This window comes from Molossus molossus, unplaced genomic scaffold, assembly GCF_014108415.1.
Source record: "Molossus molossus isolate mMolMol1 unplaced genomic scaffold, mMolMol1.p scaffold_m16_p_14, whole genome shotgun sequence".
Lineage (NCBI taxonomy): Eukaryota > Metazoa > Chordata > Mammalia > Chiroptera > Molossidae > Molossus > Molossus molossus.
Genome location: NW_023425349.1, coordinates 4,923,171 through 4,942,553, shown reverse-complemented (window position 1 = coordinate 4,942,553; position 19,383 = coordinate 4,923,171). Strand labels below are relative to the sequence as shown.

Sequence of the window (19,383 nt, the reverse complement as noted above, 5' to 3'; positions counted from 1 at the left end):
CGGTTGGCTGGGAGGTCTCGCTCTACTGCCTCACCGACCAATAGGACGCAGTAGAGAGACATGACCCGGATTCTTGGGGACCAATGGTGGTACAGGGGAGGCGGGTGCTTCCTTAATACTCACCTTGCGCTCGGAAAAATCATACTTAAAAGGTTGGGTCCAGGCCGGCTCTGGCTGGCAGGGAGACTAGGGCGGGAAGGCGCAGCGGCGTCCCCGAAAACGGCGCCAGGAGGGTCCCGGTCCTCGTGAGGCGCGCTCCGGACGTCGCTGGGGGCGGGGCCGGGGGCGGGGCCTGGCCTCGTTGTGGAGCGGCTCGTAATCCATCATGGCGGCCGCGGGGGTCGGTGTTCGTCCCTGAGCAGCGCTGGAACCGGAGCCGGTTCCCAGGTCCTGCAGCTGAAGAGCACCCCTGTTTGTCCACGGCCCCTACCTGCGGGGGGAGACTGGGTCCCGGGGCAGAGCTCGGGGGATGTGACTGCCTGGCAGCGGCGGCAGCGTCCGGGGCCGGGGGAGGGGGTGTCTCGGGCAGAGACCCCCGGGCTCGGGGCAGCTGAGGCGACCGGGCCTCCTCCCCCCTCCGCCACTTCCTCCCTTCGGAGCCCCGAGAGTCCTTCGTCCCCTACAGCCCCGCGCCGGCTCTGGGACCCAGGGGGTGGTCTCTTCCCCCCGCCCTGGGACACCCAGTTTCCTGAGGCGTGGAGGAGCGTCGCCCCCGAGTAAGCCGCCCGCGCCGCGCCCCGCCAGCCTCCCTCTCACCCTCGAGCCGCCCCCCGCTCCGGCGCCCCAAGTTTGGCCTCGGAGCCCCCCCTTCAGACCCCCTCCCTGCTGTCAGGTGGCCTCCCCTTCTCCCCAGGTTGCTCCGGGAGCCTCTCATGTCCTGACTTCTCCCAATGTCACCGACGGCGCCCCCAGTCTCAGCCCTGCCCCAAACTTTGATGCAAAGGAAAAGTCTGGACTCGTTTCACAGGCCGTTTAAAAAGCGGACTTAGAAGCGCTGGCCATGCATTCCTTCTCGTCCGAGCGGCGGGCGCGCCGTCGCTGAGGCCGGGCCACCGTGCCCCTTCCGGAGAGCGGGCTGGACACGCGGCGGCTCGGGCGGCGGCACCTTGGTCCGGGCATGCAGCAGCCGGGGGCTGGGTGACCTCCACGGGAGAAGCACCCCAAGACGGCCAACCTTCCCTTTGTGCGTGGGAATCCTCGAGACGACTCGAGTGTTGCCGACCCTTGTACGGCATCGCCTGTGAACACTTCTGTTTAGGTTTTTCTCCTCGAAAGAACTTGTTACTCAGCCTTTAGAAGACGCGGCAAGTCAGGAAACTTTGGGGTAGCATTGCCATGACTTCCAACGGGTAGACTGCGAAAGTAATCGGACCTCCTGTTTACACGTGTCCGCCCGAAAACTGCTTTCTTCGGTCATGGAAGGTGTCTTTTCGTGATTGACCTCAGGTGCTTGTGGACGTGCGGTGAATGTGAAATCCCACACATACGTGTACCGTGGTCCCCCTGAGCTCACTGACCATTCTGAAAGATCTCGAACCCTCTTCTGGAAAGGGGTGCCTATCCTTACTTTATGGGGCAGCAGCCTGGAAAAGTTCTTGGGGACCAAAGAAGGCCAAGTCTGCCTGCCCTGCACTTTATCAAAGGAGCAGGGAAGAAGGAGTCATCCAGGCATGGGGGTCCACACTGCAATGTGTTTGTGGAACACGGTGAGTGCTTTTGGTCACATTTTGCCTTGTGTGTTCAGCTTAGGGAACGCACGAGGATCTCCAACAACAGTGCTTGTGTTGGTTTCCTGCAGCTCTACCTAGAACTTGTTACTGTAGTTATCTTCGTTTCTTTGTAGAAGAAAAAGTTGCATGGTGACTCTAGAAGGCTTGATTCACTGGGTTTTTTGTTTTTTTTTTTGAGTTGCTTATTTCTTGTCTGATTCTGCTTCTCACTGACTGTTGGTTGACCTTGGACAAGCCATTTTACTCTGCCAGTTTCCTGAGGAGGTTGGACTTAAGTGCTTTCCCAGGATCCAGAGTCCATGATTCTGCTCTAACCTGAGGCACCGGCTGTTCCCCGCAGGTGCATGGATCTTTTACTGCTTGATCTAGGGAGAGCTTTGATCATGTCCTCAGAGTGATTTGTGGTCCTGAAAAGCTTAAGAATCACAGATCCCAGTTGACATTAATGTCCTTGACCTTTTCAATCATAAGTAGAACTTGAAAATACTCACTTGGGAGCTCTGCGGGAAAAATCAAGCAGGGAAGCAGCATTCCTTGTGAATAGATGATACCCAGCTTCTAGTTATTTTACTTTACTTAAGGGGTAATCCTTTCCCATGGACGGAGCAAAAGTTCCTCCTCCTCACTCCCTGTTTCAGGTGACATTTGGGGCAAAAACAGGTTGTCTGACAATTTTTTGTTGTAATTGTTAATCCTCACACAAGGATATTTTTCCATTGATTTTTTTATATTTATTTTTTAGAGTGGAAGGGAGGAGGAGGAGAGAGAGAGAGAGAGAGAGAGAGAGAAACATCAATGTACGAGAGACACATCAATTGGTTGCCTCCTGTACACACCCTGGAGATCAAACCTGCAATTCAGTATGTGCCCTTGACTGGGAGTGGAACCCACAACCCTTCGATGTGCAGGCCAGTGTTCTAACCGCTGATCCACACTGGCCAGGGATGTCTTTGACATTTTTATGGACAGAGTTGGCACCTGAGTTCTGACAGTACATGTTACACTGTTCACTTCTAGTAATTCTGTGTGAAATTTTAAATTTAAGGGTCAACTTAGAAGATGTTTGTAATGGGCTAGCCAGGAACCAATTAATTGGGGTCCTCTTTGTACACTTGCAGCCTGACATTTTTCAGTCTGGGTACTTTATATTAAAATATCAGTTGTGCAAATGGCATATACTTTGAAATTCATTCACAAATGCCTCTAACGATGGGTGACTACAATAAACAAAGGTCTCTTCAGTGAACTTGCATCTGACAGTTGAGGTTTGACTTTCTTACAGAAAAAAATTCACCTCATCTAAATAATCTGGATACTTGGATTTTACTTTGCCTTAAAACATTTGGTTATATTTTAGCATTGGTTTTAGACAGGCATATATGGTAATGTGTTATGTTCTGGTGCTTTTCAAATTCAGCATTTATAAAGTGACGTATTTATATTAAAAAATGCTATTGATGATCATACAGGCTTAAATAGTGAAAATTGATACATACTTCCAAGAGAGCTTTGGCCAAATTGATCAGAATTTAAAATGTGCATACCAGTGGCCCAGTAATCTCACTTCTAGGAAACTGTCCTGGTGTAGAACAGTGTAGTCCCCTAGATGTCCCTGGTACCCCTTTGGGGGTTCAGGGTTAAAACTGTTTGTATATTAATGCAATATTATGATGTTATTTGTACTCCTTACACTAATGGTGCAAAAGTAATGCATGAATCAAGGCTGTGGTACCTAACTACACATGCTATGCACCCATAGTTTAAAAAAAACAACAACCTTAGGTTTTCACTTAAGAATGTCCTTGATGAAGTAGCAAAAATTATTAATTTGACCCATGTGTATATGTCTTTAATATTTTGTGGGATGAAATGGGGAGAATGCATAAAGCAGTTCTGTTGTGTACTGATTATCTCTGGGCAGAGCTCTCGGGCACTTGTTTGAGTTGTAAGCTGAACTAGCTGCTTTTCTCATGGACTATCATTTTTACTTGAAACTATGATGAAAAGCTACGACTGACAAACGGTGGTTATTCAGACCAAAAGTATAAAGGAGTCTTTTAAAAAAAATTTTTTTTTCCTTTTATTGATTTTAGAGAGAAAAGAAGGAAGAGAGAGAGAGAGAGAAACATCGATGAGAGAGAACATGGACTGGCCGCCTCCTGCATGCCCCCCACTGGGGATTTGGCCCACAACCTGGGCATGTGCCCTGACCAGGAATCGAAGCGGCGACCTCTTGGTGCATGGGTCGATGCTCAACCACTGATCCACACCGGCCGGGCTATAAAGGAGTCTTTAAAAGAAAACAATTGGTAGTATTTGTTGCCAATGATAAAATTTTAGCTTTCCAGCAAAAAATGGGATTGTGGAAAACTTGTATCTGCTACTGTGATGTAGAGATTGGTGGTAAGATTTACAAATGTGTTATTTTGATATCTTTTAATGAAATATGTTATTTGGAAGAGATCTATATAATTCAGTGAATAACTGTTCTAAATGATCAACACATGATGTAAAATCACAAAGAGTCATTCAAGGTGCAAGATGCACCAATGGGTTCTAATATAACAGAATAGAAAAGTTCATTGATAGATTCTACATAACAACTAACCTTTAGGAAACTACCAGTTACCAAGTTTTGGTGTAGCTTCAAAGAATATCTACAATTATCTAAAAATGGGGTGAGCCCTGGCCAGTTTGGCTCAGCAGTTGAGTGTCGGCCTCTGGACCAGAGAGTCCCGGGTTCGGTTCCCGCTAGGGGCACGTACCACAAATAAATAAATAAATAAATAAAATAAAAACGGGGTGAAACCGTTATTTTCCAGTTACAATAAAAATGTTTATTTTTAAATGAATAATTAAAAATTTCAGTTTAGCTCTGGCCAGTTTGGCTCAGTGGTTAGAGTGTCAGTCTTTGGACCAAAGGGTCATGGGTTCGATTCCCTTTCAAGGGCACATGCCTGGGTTGAATGTTCAATCCCTGGCCCCAGTTGGGGTTGTTTGGGAGGCAGCCGATCATGTGTTTCTCAAACATCAATATTTCTTTCTCTTTCTCTCTCTCTTTCCCCCACTTCTCTCTTTCTCCTTCCTTCCCTTCCACCATCTCTAACAACAATAATAATAATAAAATAAAATTTTCAGTTTAAATTTCTAGTATGGTAAATAATGATGAGATAACCTATATAAACAAAAGTTCTTTGGGGGTCCTCAATACTTTTCCAGAGTGTCAAAGAGGTCTTGAGCTAAAAAAAGTTTGAGAATTGCTTCTATAGAAAGTATATCAAGAGGGCACATAAAGGTGTGTATTGTCAGCGTACTGCAAAGTACTAGCACCGAAAGATGTCCATGTAGTAATAAAAGTGGAAAAAAGGAACTTGGAGATCAGTCTGCAAGGTGTGGCCCCATTTTTGTAAAGTAAAACTGATCTATATATTTGTACATTCACAGAAAAAAGTGTAGAAGGATTTAAACTGAAATAATTATCTCTAGGAATTGGGGTTTAGGTGGAATAGGAGAAAATTTTCACTTTCTACTTTGCATTTGTGATGTTCCAAATTTATTTTTACAACGAACCTGTGTTTTATAATTTTTAAAAAATGCAAAGGTTTATAAACTGAATAGTCACTCCTTAGCAGCACCCTTTAATGAAAGATTTTGCCTAAGTTATGTTTTACTGAAGACACATCAGTTCCCTTGGACCTTGAGTATTCTTTTTCAAGGGGAACACTAGTAAGGTCTTAACTTTGTGTTACAAATTGTTCTTGATCTTTCATAGCCTGATCTTTCTAGAGTTGGTTAATATCCATATAGGTTGGATTTATTTATTTATTTATTTATTTATTAAAGAACTGGGTTTATTTTTATTCATCCTTTAATTCAATAATATCTCTGAGAGTTTGATACATATTCACTCACAGATGCACTAACACATACACTTATACATGTAAAGATGTGCAGAATATTTAGCTTTAGAGTGGGAAATGATGCTAGCTGCTCTCTATGCAACAGAACTGTGTCCTCACCTATAGCATTTTATTAAAATGTCCTCAGTCATGCTTCTAATTGTTAACAGAATCAGAATTAACAACCAAGTCTAAGAATAGTATTATTTATTTATTTATTTAGGTTTTTTTCTTTTTTTTTGGTGGTACTTGCCCCTTAGTGGGAACTGAACCCGGGACTCTCTGGTCTGCAGGCCAACGCTCAACTGCTGAGCCAAACTGACCAGGGCAATATTTATTTTTTTAATTTATAAATTTTTAATCCTCACCTGAGGATATTTTTCTATTTATCTTCAGATCGAGTAGGAGGGAGAGAGAGAAAGGGAGAGGGAAACATTGACTGGCTGCCTCCCACACCACTCTGACCAGGGCCCTGAAGGAACTGCAACCAAGGTACATGCCCTTGACTGGAATTGAACCTGCGACTCATTGGTCCGAGGGCCGACGCTCTACCACTAAGCCAAAACAGCCAGGGCCATATAGGTTGGATTTAAAAACTTGCAGGTGTTGCCCTGGCCGGTTTGGCTCAGTGGTTGAAGCATTGGCCTGTGGACCAGAAAGTTCTGGGTTAGGTTCCGCTAGGGGCACGTACCAAAAACAAAAAACTTGCAGGTGTGACATACAGTGTTGGATCAGATATGAACCTGGAAGCCAAGATTAATGGTTTGTGGTGATGGTGAAACCAAAAGAGGTGGGCACATGGCAGCTTTTTGCAAGGATTACTCATGGTCAAAAGGGCTAGTCATAAGTTGGGGGGATGGGGAACCATGTTGTTATTTCATGTATTATTTGTTCCTTCCAAATTTCAGTGGCTTGACTAAGAAAATACACTTTTAGGAAAACTGATAAAGAAGGGTTGAAAACATTCACTAGTAAACCTCTTTTCCTTAGCATTTCCTTTTCTTCAATGAATATTTACTGAGCACACTATGTACCTGGTAGTGTTTTGGTCATTGGTGCTGCATTAGTAAACAAAAAACATATCCCTTCCTTCCTGAAACTTAAATTTTAGTGAGAAGAGATAGACCATCAATAAGCTAAATCAGGAAAATGTAGGCATTGAGGAGAAAAATAATAGAAAAGGGGATAGGATGTGTTAGGTGTGTGTGATTTTCATTAGAGAGACCCCATTGAGAAGGTGGCATTTGAATAAAGACCTGAAGAGGGAGGTGAGGGAATAAGCCGTGGAATTAATTGGGTAAAAACATTTTAGGCAGAGGGAATCAGGGTGCAGAGTTTCTGAGGCAGGCAGAGCTTGCTTGACATGTTCAAGGAAGAGCCCCAAGTAGCCGGAGCAGAAACCCTAAGGAGAGTTGTAGGAGATAAATTGGGACGTGGAGGGAGAATGGCTGAAGAAGGCGGCCTGGTCGGCTGTTACAAAGATTTTGACTTTTACTCATGTGGTTTGGGAGCCTTTGGAGAATTTTAGAGTAACAGAGCCTGGTTTATGTATTAGCAAAGTCTTTAGCTGCTGCATTCTGAAGTAGAATCAAGAGGAAGCAGGGGTTCCACTTGGGGTTGATTGCACTCATCTAGATGTGAATGATGGTGGCATGGACTGGGTTGGTGGCAGTGGTGAAGGGGTTAGGTTCTGTGACTGAAGGCACAGCTAACTAGATTTGCTCTTGGATTAAATGTGAGATTTGGCATTTAAGGGAAGTCAAGGTTGACTCCAAGATTTTTGGACTGAATAACTGGAAAACCAGAGTTGACAGTCACTGAAATGTGGACTAGAGGAGTGGGTTTGGGAGGTGGGTTGGGGGGATGAAGACCAGGAGCTTCTTTGGGGTGTGCTGCATTTGAGATTCCTATTAGGCATCCAAATGAGTATGCCAAATATGCATTCAAGTGTACAAGCTTGAATTCAGGGAAGTGGTCTAGGCTGAACAGACAACCTGGGAATCATCAGGTTATAGATGATATTTAAAGCTACGAGAACAGATTATGTCCCCAAGGGAGACATCTCCAGGTATGTGTCTTTCATGTATGCAAGTGACATTCAGTGGTTTATGAAATTAAGATTACTTTTTAAAAATGTTATTACCTTTTTATTATTTTATTTTTTAAAAATTGATTTTAGAGAGAGGAAGGGAGAGAGAGAGGGAAAGAGAGAGTGAGAAACATCCATCAGTTGTCTCTCACATGTGCCCAGACTGGGAATCGATCCTGCCACCTTTTGGTGTACGGGACGACGCTCCTACAGAGCCACACTGGCCAGGGCAAGACTACATTTTTATATAGGATGAGTTTGAACCTTTTTTGTGTGTGGGGGGCGGGGTTGACATTCAAATTTTGCATGGGAATGATCTTAATTCATGTTTGTTTTATTTAAATATTTTTATTGATTTTTTTTCTTTTTAAGAGAGAGAAGAAGGAAAGGAGGGGGGAGGGAAATACCAATGGGAGAGTGGAATATCTATTGTCTGCCTCCTGCATGCCCCTACTGGGGATCCAGCCTGCAACCCGGGCATGCACCCTGACAGGAATTGAATCAGCAACCTTTTGGTGCACTGGGCATTGCCCAACCAACTGAGCCACAGTGGCCAGGGCCATCTTTAAGTTTTAAATTCTGTTTCTCTGGATTGTTTTTTTCCCCCTAAATCAGAAAGTTACAGATTGTGTGTGTGTGTGTGTGTACATGCACATGCATGCAGTGGAATGTAATTGAGCAGTAAAAAGCATTGAAATAACCTGGCCAGTTTGGCTCAGTGGTTGAACGTCGACCCATGCTCCAAGAGGTCGCAGGTTTGATTCCCGGTCAGGGCACATGCCCAGGTTGTGGGCCCGATCCCCAGTGGGGGGCGTGCAGGAGGTGGCCAATCGATGTTCCCTCTCATCGATGTTTCCATCTCTCTCCCTCTCCCTTCCTCTCTCTCTCTAAAATTAATAAAGAGAAATAAAAATTAAAAATAAAATAAATAAAATTCATTTTCAAGTTAAATTGAATAATTTTGACTATATATTTTCTGATTTAAACTATAGACTGTATTACAGATGTATGTTTTGAAATGTTTGCTTCTACTCCAGCCTCTCTGTCCTTTTCATTTCACTACCGCCTCTGGGAAACCAGTTTTATTAGTTGTTTTTTTAATCATTCCAATGTTTCTTTTTGCAAATACAAGCAAGTATATATTTATTATATAAAAGGTACCATATGATATGTGCTATTCTGTACTTTACTTTTTGTCTTTCGCTTAATTCATCCTCAGGATTTCTCCATATGGGACTATAGATATCTTTCTTTTTCTGATGGCTGCATTGTACCCCACTGTCTTGGAAGTGTCATTGATTTTTCAAATAGTCCCCTCTTTCTGGACATTTGGGTTGTTTCCAGTCTTGAGCTGTTAAAATGTGGCAAGAATAACCTTATATCTGTCATTTTAACTTGTTCAAGTTTAGCTGTGGGAGAGATTCCTAAAAGTGGGACTGCTGGGCTAAAGGGTTAATGCATTTGTAATTTTTATGTATTTAAACAAAATTTTTTTTCTTTATTGATTTTAGAGAGAGAGGAAGGGAGAGGGAGAGAGAGAAATATTGATGAGAAAGGACATCGATTGGCTGCCTCCTGCATGCCCCCCACTGGGGATTTGGTCTGCAACCTAGGCATGTGCCCTGACTGGGAATCAAACCGGCGACCTCTTGGTGCATGGGTTGATGTTCAACCACTGAGCCACACTGGGGCTGTAATGTTTATTAGTAGCTAGCTGTGACTTAGTAGATTAATAGTAGTAGATAGACAGATAGTAATATGGATACTGCTTGGTAGATATTACTTCCAGATTCCCTTCCATCTTGTGCTAGGTTATACTCCCATTGCTAGTTATGTGTAAGGGTGGCTGTCTCCCCAAACCTAGCCAAGAGAGTGTGTTGTCAAACTCTGGGACTTCTACTAAACTGATAAGAAATAATATCTTAGTATGGTTTTAATTAGTAACTCTCTTATGAGTGAGGATGAGCATTTTTAATGTGTTTAAGGGACACACATATTTATCTTTTTGTGAACCATCTCACCAGGTTTTTTATGTGCCACATACTTAAATAGGCATTTGTGCAGGGTAACGGCCCCTTCACTCCTGTGTGTCTCACAAGGAGTGGCCCCATCTTAGCTTCCAGAGGTGTCCTGATCAGGTGTCTTTTCAGCCCTGGCTGTACTTTAGAATCTCACGTCCCACCCCCAGGGGTTGATTTAACTGGTCTGGGGAGATGCCCAGTGCTGCAGTTTTTTGTTTTGTTGTTTGGTAAGGAGTGACTTCAGTCAAAAGGAGGATCGCAAGGGGGCAAGAGACTGTTGCAATAGGGAGAGCACTCTGATCATAAGGTCTGCAAGTGTCTCTTTGTTTTTGTTTTTTAAAACTCTCCCGGTGACTCTGACAGGCAGCTGGGATTGAACATCACTGGTATAAGCCAATCATTGACATCCTAGACCTACTCAGTCTGAGGGAAATAAAGGCCTTTTTTCCCCTGGTGTCGGGCTTGGGGTGGTCTTTGCTTCCGGAGGCCAGGGGAAACCAGGAGGGCAGCTGGCCTCAGGTTGGAGCTGAAATGCTGGGGAGGGACTGGTTGGGAGCTCAGGAACAATGTGGGGCTATTGCAGCCACCTCACCTCTGGACTTGGAATTAGGTGACATAATGTATTTTCCTAATTGTTTAAGCTATTTTGATTTGGGTTGATTATTACTTGCACCACCAGTATTTTCACTGAAAAAATAATACATTTTAACCTGATCTCTTTTGTCCACTTTCCATTTTATCAAAGAAAAATGGCAGCTTCCATTGACAAATAATATTACAATTTCTTATATTTGTTTTGCTCTTTAGTTTCATACCACTTTTACACGTTTGTTTGTTTGTTTGTTTGTTTTGTTTTGTTTTGTAAAATTGGCTAAATCTGTCTTATGAAGATAATCTTACCTCTCCCTGCCACAGTACTCTAATTATATTTCCAAGGTATATTGTTGGACTACCTGGTGGTAACATCAGCTGTTAGAGATAAGTTATTTGTATTGCCTTGCAGCATAGTCCTGAGGCAGTATGGCCTGGCGGTTGCTGCTACCTCTTCTAAGGGGTGGGCTGGATTAGCCAGTGCCAGCCCTCTTGCTTCTCTTAGGTCTTGGCTTGTTCTTGCAGTTGGCACCTCGAGCTAATGTGTACTGAGCCTCGATCATGTTTATAGAGCACAGAACCTGTGGTTTAGGGAGATTAAAAAAATTTTTTTTCTTTATTGATTTTATTTTATTTTATTTTTGTATCCTCACCCGAGGACACTTTTCCATTTTTTGTTCAGATAGAGTGGGAGAGAGAAAAAGGATGAGAGAGAGAGAGAGAAACATTGATGTGAAAGGGACACATCGAGTGGTTGCCACCCGCACAACCCAACCAGGGCCGGGGACAAACTGCAACTGAGATACGTGCCCTTAGTGGGAACTGAACCTGGGTTTCTCTGGACCACAGGCCGACGCTTTAACCACTGAGCCAAACCAGCCAGGGCTCTTTATTGATTTTAGAGAGAGGAGAAGGGAGAGGGAGAGAGAGATAGAAACATCGATGAGCCCTGGCCGGTTTGGCTCAGCAGTTGGAGCATTGGCCTGAGGACCAAAGAGTCCTGGGTTTGGTTCCTGCTAGGGGCACGTACCAAAAAAAAAAAAAAAGAAACATCGATGAGAGAGAACATCAATTGGCCGCCTCCTGCATGCCCCTCCCACTGGGGATTTGGTCCATAACCTGGGCATGTGCCCTGACTGGGAATCGAACTGGCAACCTCTTGGTGCAAGGGTCAATGCTCAACCACTGAGCCACACTGGCTGGGCTAGGGAGATTTTATTGTTGCAGACTGCATTGCAAGGAAGCTGGGGCAGAGTTGTCAAGAGTTTTTCCATTAATTTTTAGATAGAGTGGAAGGCTGGAAGTGGAAGAGAGAGAAACATTGATGTGTGAGACACACATTGATTTATTGCCTCCCACACAACCCTGACTGGGGCCAGGGATCGAACCTGCAACCCAGGTACGTGCCCCTGTCCAGGAATTGAACCCACAACCCTTTGGTGCATGGGTTGATGCTTTACTCACTGAGCCAAAGTGGCTAAAAACAAGCCTAAAAATCAATTTTTAAAAAAATGTTATAACTTGATATTATGAGTAATAGCAATAGTGATTACTTCCCCTCCCATTCAAAATAAAATCTATTGTTTAGTAGATGCAATATAAGAAAAAACATTTTTTTTTAGAGAAATGTATCTTTTTTGGTAATGTACGAGCCTTTCAAAAGCCTTTCTAGCAGTGAAATAAAGCTCTTTAAATACAGAAAAGTATATTGCTTATGTGGTTTGTTAGCGAGCTCACTGTAACTTTATGTTACATTGGCTGGGCCATGATGTGTGATGTTTAATTAGCATCCTTTTTGACATTGTCTAATTCATGATTATACCCCTTGTCAGTTAAACTAAATGCATAGTGTTTCCAGATTTTTTTAAGGCTTTTAAAAAAAATTTAATTAAAATATGGGTATAATGGAGAAAGCCTTCAGGAAATATAAGGAGTATTGCTTTCAAAATAGCTACATTGGTTTTTATGAAAACGACATACATTTCTGTAAATTATTCAATCAAGGAAGATTTGATTTAGAAAGTAATTTGAAGTTCATTCGGCATGATCAGTGCTACTTTAATTCCTGTTCAAATGAAAAGCAGTTCTCTCCGAGTCAGAGTGATAACATAAAGTGAGGACAACGTGTGGAGGGAGGAGAGCAGGAACTCCAGTTACCCTGCTGGAGTGCATGATTTGGCCGAGACCTGTGGGTTATGCAGGAGAGGGCAAGACCACACCTGTCCTCAGGCATTCACAAACCAGTGCAGAGAAAAACAAGAGCAAGGTAAGAGAAATGTAGTGAAGGGATGAGGGCTTACGAAGGGATAAAGTGGGTTGGTTGGAATTGGTTATACCACAGCAACTTGCCACTGCATAGTGCCAGTGCTGTGGGGGCTGTGGTACATCTGGCTGAGACCTTCTCTGGCGGGGACCTTGTACTCTTTCCAGACCAGTTGTCAAAAGGGAGGAATCTGGCCATTTGCCCCATAGTGTTAATCCTTGGTTGTGTTGCAAGGCTCATTCTAGCCCACCGAGGTCACAGTGTCATGTATGTTGTCTGGTTGTTCCAGGTTTTGGCTGAACCCAAAGGATGGCCATTTGTGAGGAGCATTGATACTTTTTACCACTTATGTGCTCCAGCTGTGGTGGATGTTATTTTGAGGATGTACACTCAGCAGTGAGTCAGATGGGACGCACACTTGGCTTCTCAGTTGCTAACCTGGTGCACTCTCTCATTGTACTTCTGAGAAGTCCTAATGACTGTATTGAAAACTTTTTCTCTACTGGCTGGAAGTTGAGGCCCATTTCAACAAAAGGATTTCCATCTCTTCTGAAGTACATTGGGAAAACTGGAGGCTGTTAACTTGATTCACAGGTGATGGGTTACATTTAAATAACCCATCTTAGACATGCACCACGTATTGTCATGTATTTCTTGCCTGTTGTAGCTGCTGTGTGAGTGCTCTTTCTGTGCTGGGTTCTATGCAGAGCCCTTGACATGCTATTTCAGAAGTTAGAAGATAATGTCAGAGCCCTTGTTCTGAAATGCAGTCTGTTGTTTAACACCCTCTGGTAGTTCCCATTATGTAAAGAAACAGTCTCTATTTTTGTATCCTTATTCCTAAAACATTTTTCAGCAAGCAAATTACACACACACACACACACACACACACACTAAAGTTGTGTTTGAAGTTTCGGAGTTGAATGTTTTTTACCTATTTGCTTTTATGGAGACAAAATGGGCAAGGAAAAGGTAAGGTGGTGAGAAGGGTACTGTCCTTTCCTTGGAACCTTTTTTTTTTTTTATAGAGTGGGAGGGAGAGAGAGGAAGGGAGAGAGATAAAGAAACATCGACGTGAAGGGACACATCGAGTGGCTGCCACCCGCACGACCAACCAGGGCCGGGGACAAACTGCAACCGAAGTACGTGCCCTTAGCGGGAACCGAACCCGGGTCTCTCCGGACCGCAGGCCGACGCTCTAACCGCTGAGCCAAATTGGCCAGGGCCCTTGGAACCTTTTAATTGTCCAGTGTGTTGGCAGTTTTATGTTGACCTGCCTAATAGAGCACCTGCTGTTTGATTTGGAGTTTTCTGTAGAAGGAAAAAAAAAAAATCAAACCATAGCAAAGCTCTTCATACCTCTTGTTCTCCCTTCCTTCCTTCTGACATACATGGCTTCTGATAGGGCATTTTCCATTTTACTCCCGAGTGAGGGGAAAATTGGGTTCTAATGCTAAAATTCTTTCCCCAGATTTTAGCCTGAATTCTCTTGATAACAGATCTGAGCTCTTGTTCTTTGAAATGCATGTAGAAAAATGTTTATCAGTGTTGAAATTTGGCATTTTTGATCTCATGAAACTTCAGAATTGATTCTTAAATTCCTGCTTGTTTGATTGTGGCTAAAATTCTGTTTTTAAAAGAATAGAGTGTACTCCCAGCAAATCGAAGATCAAATAAATAAAGTGGATCTGGAAAAGTAAGTCTTGATAGTGTGACAGCATATATTACACCAAACCTTCCCTGAAACAAGTGCACACTGTAGCGTGAAGAGTTTTTTGTTTTTGTTTTTTTTTGTCCCTTGACAATTTACTGCTTCTGTGTCTATCTCCTAGCCAAACAGGACAGGGGTGACAGAATCATGGTTTTATTTGAATTCAGATTCCAGCTTGCCACTTACTAGCAGTGTGACCAGCATTGGTAGATATTAGTTGAACACATCCTCCACACACTTTACTAGGTATGGAGAGTACAGCAAGTCTTTTTAACCTCTCCGAGTCTCTGGTTCCTGATTTGCAAAAATGGGAATCATAGTGCTTACCTTGATTGTACGATTGATGAGGGAATTAAATGAGATAATGGATAAAACATGTCTCACAGTGCCTGCTACTTGGTTAGCCCCCTAACAGATAGTAATTAATGCTGCTGTTATTGTTTATAATTCTAGAATGCTATACCTGTCAGTAATAAGAAGCAGACCGAAAAGAACCAAACCAGAGAAAGATTAAGAAGTAAACTCTAGTAGTAATACCATTGAGATGAGCAATTTGCCTGCCACAGGTTGTACAATGTTAGTAATTAAGGATTATCCATAAAATCCATGGGTTATATCTGAACATAGGATGACACTGGAATGCAGCTCTTCAAAGAGATTTCTAGAAAACCCTGCTTGAACTGTAAACACTTTTTAAAAAAACACTTCCTATAAGGTGGTTGGAGGATGTGAGCTGTAGAGATCTTTCTATCCTTGCTGCATGGAATCAGCACTTCTGTTGCTCACCCCTGCAGATCTCCTTGTAGTCTGGGTCTTGGGCTGTTCCTGCTGTGAGGCAGCAGCCTCTGCCCAGGCCCCTCTTGCCTCATGCAAGTTACTGTTTCTTCAGGACGAAGGTATCTAATCTCTAAATCTGCTGCTTCTTGGTTAGCACAAGTCATTGTTTTTTTCTTAGAGTTTGCATAGGTTTTCTTGATGAACCTGTATGGATTTGGTCTGTAATACAGGGAGGTTAGTTTGCTAGAGGTAAGTTCCAAGGTTTATGCATGTGTGGCCATCAGTCCAACCTAGAATTACACAGTAAGGAAAACTGGTAATTTTCTATGGTCAGAAGGATTCGCTGTATGGACAGAAGCCTGAAACACTGGTCTACCAGAGTATTTACTATTTTTTTGTTTTTCCTTTATGTTGTTGTGATGGATAATTCTCCTCATGAGTTTCTGGGAATCTGTCAATTTATTTTTTTTATTTTTTATTAAAAATTTTTTTTTTCCTTTATTGATTTTAGAGAGAGAAGTAAGAGGGAGAGAGAGATGGAAACATCAGTAAAGGGAAACATTGATTGGCCGCCTCCTGCATGCCCCCCACTGGAGATCAGGCCCACACCTGGGCACGTGTCCTGACCGGGAAGCGAATGGGTGACCTCTTGGTGCATGGGTCGACGCTCAACCACTGAGCCACACCGGCTGGACGGAATCTGTCAATTTAAAGAAAATTAAAATATCTCACGCTGTGCTGGTTATTTGGAGATTGGTTTTCCAGGCTTGTGCTTTTGGTCTTCTCCCTTATGTCATTTAGCCATGTTATTTTAGAGAGAGGAAGAGAGAGAGGAATACTGATCGGTTGCTTCCTGCATGCACCCTGACTACACACACCCCTATGGGGATTGAATCCGAAACGTAGGTGTGTGCCCTGGCCAGGAATTGGACCTGCCACCTTTTGGTGTGTGAGACAATGCTCCAACTGAACCACACTAGCCAGGGCTAGCCATGTTGTTTTTCACCACATCTTCACTAGCCATGGAATGAAGAGCATAGGTGAATTTCTTTGATGCTCTTTCCATATAGGAACATTTTTTACTCTACAGTTGTTATCTTTGTATTTAATTATGAAGTGAAAGTGGGCTGACCCAAATGTCTCTGGAGCTGGCTCAAAATGTATTTCATTCTCTTTTGTTACTGTGCTTGTGCTGACTTAGTAAGAAAAGATACAACATTAACTATATAACTTACAGATTTGTGTAACCACCAACAGTCACAATGGAACATCAGATAGTTCCAGAACTCTAATAACCTTCTTCATGCTATTATCTCTTTGCAGTCACCCTCGCCACCCCTTCCCCTTGGCAACCACTCATCTGTTCTTGTCATTACAGTTTGTCTTTTTGAGAATGTCATGTAAATGGAAGCATTCAATATGTAGCCTTTTAAGACTGGCTTTTTTCACTAAGCGTAAGGCCTTTGAAATTCATCCAAGTGCTGCATATAGCAATAATTTGTCCCTTTTCATCACAGTAGTATTCTATTGTATGAATATACCACGGTTTGGGTATTCATTCATCTATTTTTTAAGATTTTTATTTATTGATTTTAGAGAGGGAGAGGGAGAGGGAGAGAGAAAGAAACATTGATTTGCTGCTCCACCTATTTGTGCAATTCATTGATTCTTGTATGTTCCCTGACTGGGGATCGAACCAGAAACCTATGTGCTTTGGGATGACACTCTAACAAACTGAGCTACTGTGCCAGGCTATTCATTCATCTGTTGAAGGACATTGGATTGTTTCCAGTTATGGATAATTATGAACAGAGTTGTTGTAGGCCTTTGTGTATCATTTTGTGTGAACATAAATTTTCAGTTCACTTAGCTTATTTGCTTTCTATGGCTGCTGTAACAAATTACCAAAACTGGATCACTTAAAACTAGAGAAATTTTTCACTCTTCTAAAAGCCAGAAGCCTGAAATTAGTATTTCTGTGTCAGTAGGACCTTGCTCCCTCCAGAGGCCATCAGTATTCCTTGGCCTGTGATCCCTTCCTCTAACTCCTCCAACCTCTCACTTCCATTGTTACTCTTCTCCTGTTTTATAGTCAAATCTTGGCCTCCTCCTTATAAGGACACTTGTGATTACACTTAGGACCTACCAGGATAATATTTTCATCTCAAGATTCTTGATTTAATTATATCTGCAAACCTCCCTCCCCACCTTTAAAAAAAAAAATGTTTTTATTGATTAGAGAGAGAGGAAGGGAAATGGAGAGAAAGAAATGTCGATGTGAGGGCGAACACTGATTATCTACCTCCTGAACACCCCCCACCGGGGATTGAGCCCACAACTGGAGCATGTGCCCTGACCTGGAATTAAGCTGGTGACCTCTTGGTGCATGAGACAACACTCAGCTAACTGAGCCACACTGGACAGGGCTGCAAAGACCCCTTTTTGCCATATTAGCATTAACAGGTTCCAGAGAGTAGGTTGAATATATCTTTTAGAGGGCTTTTTTTCAGCCTACCACATTTGGGTAAAGATTCAGGCAAGTTTATTACTGGGTCAGATGATAAGTGTGCATTTAATTTTATAAAAAGAAGCTGCACAGCTGTTTTGTAGAGTGACTGTCATTTTACACCCCTACCAGTACTCTCGCATGCCAGAATTAATGGCGTCCTTGCCGGAACTTAGTATTATCAGTATTTTTTATGTTAGTTGTTGCAGTGGGCACCTCATTGTGGTTTTAATTTGCATTTCCCTGATGGCTGATGATTTTGAGCATCCTTTCATGTGAAAACATTATGCCTTTTCATTTTCCTTTTTTATTACCTTCATAAGTATGAGGAAGAAAAGAATGAACTGAATCATAGCTAAAGAAGAACATTACTCTCTTACAGCGTAATATTGCATAACAGCTTTGTTATACAGTGTAGTACACATTACAAATCTCTTTTATTCTACTTTATCTTGTTAAATTTCTTCATAAAGTTTTGTTTGAGTTAATGATATGCTTGATTCTAATTTAAGAGGTGACTGTTACATAGCTTTATAATGAATAATAAAAAATCCATATCATGCTGATTCGCTTTCAAATTATCTTTTTAAGTGAAAAATCTTTAACAAGCCCCACCATGACCGTGACCCCAAGCATGATAAGGATGCATCTTGTTGCTGCTATCAGGCTGCAGTTCCCACTGGTTTGATGTTGCTGTAGATCACTTTTAGGGGCATTTAACCATCTTTTAGACTAGACTTTAAGCACTAACCATTTATTTTCTCTTGAAGCAGTGATTTATAGTAATAAGTTATGCAGAATTCTTTTTCAGTCTTTGATTAATTCCAACATAGTATCATCTATTACTTGAGTTCTTGTAGAGTTATGAAGAGTAATTACATGAATGTAAATAAGATTAATAATTATCTGAGAATTTAAATACCGTTTGAAAAAGGTATGGCATCCCAGCCGGTGTGGCTCAGTGGTTGAGTGTTGACCCTTACACCAGGAGGTCACCGGTTTGATTCCTGGCCAGGGCACATGCCCAAGTTGTGGGCCTGATCCCCAGTGGGAGGCATGCAGGAGGCGGCCAATGAATATTCTCTCATTGCTGTTTCTGTCTCTCTCTCCCTCTCCCTTCTCTTTCTCCCTAAAATCAGTAAAGAAAAAAAGTTACGGCAGAGTAGAATAAATTAACAGATGCAGAATAAACAACATAGCTTTATAGCATTATATTCTTCTTCTTGTGCTCTTTTTATTAAAAAATTATTTTCCTTTTTTTTATCCTCACCCAACGACATTTTTGCATTTATCTTCAGCTGGAACGGGAGGGAGAGAGGGGGGAAGAGAGACAGAGAAACATCAATGTGAGACACATTGACTGGTCGCCACCCACACAACCCCAACTGGGGCCGAGGACAAACTGCAACTGAGGTATGTGCCCTTAGCGGGAACTGACCCAGGCCTCTCTGGTCCATGGGCCGATGCTCTAACCACTGAGAAAAACCGGCCAGGGTAAAACATTTCTTTTCTTTATAGGCAGAAGAAGGGAGAGGGAGAGAGCTAGAGACATCGATGAAAGAGAACATCAGTTAGCCGCATCCTGTATGCTCCCCACTGGGGATTGGGCCCACATCCTGGGCATGTGCTCTAACCAAGAATCGAACCAGCGACCTCTTGGTGCATGGGTCGATGCTCAGTCACTGAGCCACGCTAGCTGGGCTAAATGTGCTCCTTTTAATAAGACATTTTATTTTTTATTTTATTTTTTAGTCCTCATCCGAGGACATTTTTCCATTTTTTGTACAGACAGAGTG

At 42.7% G+C, this 19,383-nt stretch overlaps 1 protein-coding gene across 1 annotated transcript in view; it reads left to right on the top strand.

Moving 5' to 3' along the window:
* Window positions 1–1,118: 1,118 nt before the first annotated feature.
* The window catches only part of ABL1 (ABL proto-oncogene 1, non-receptor tyrosine kinase), a 128,415-nt gene continuing 110,150 nt past the window's right edge, over window positions 1,119–19,383 (top strand). Inside the window, exon 1 of the mRNA XM_036260951.1 lies at window positions 1,119–1,706. Coding sequence (XP_036116844.1) covers window positions 1,571–1,706 — 136 coding nt within the window. The 5' untranslated portion in view covers window positions 1,119–1,570. The remainder of the gene's footprint in view (window positions 1,707–19,383) is intronic.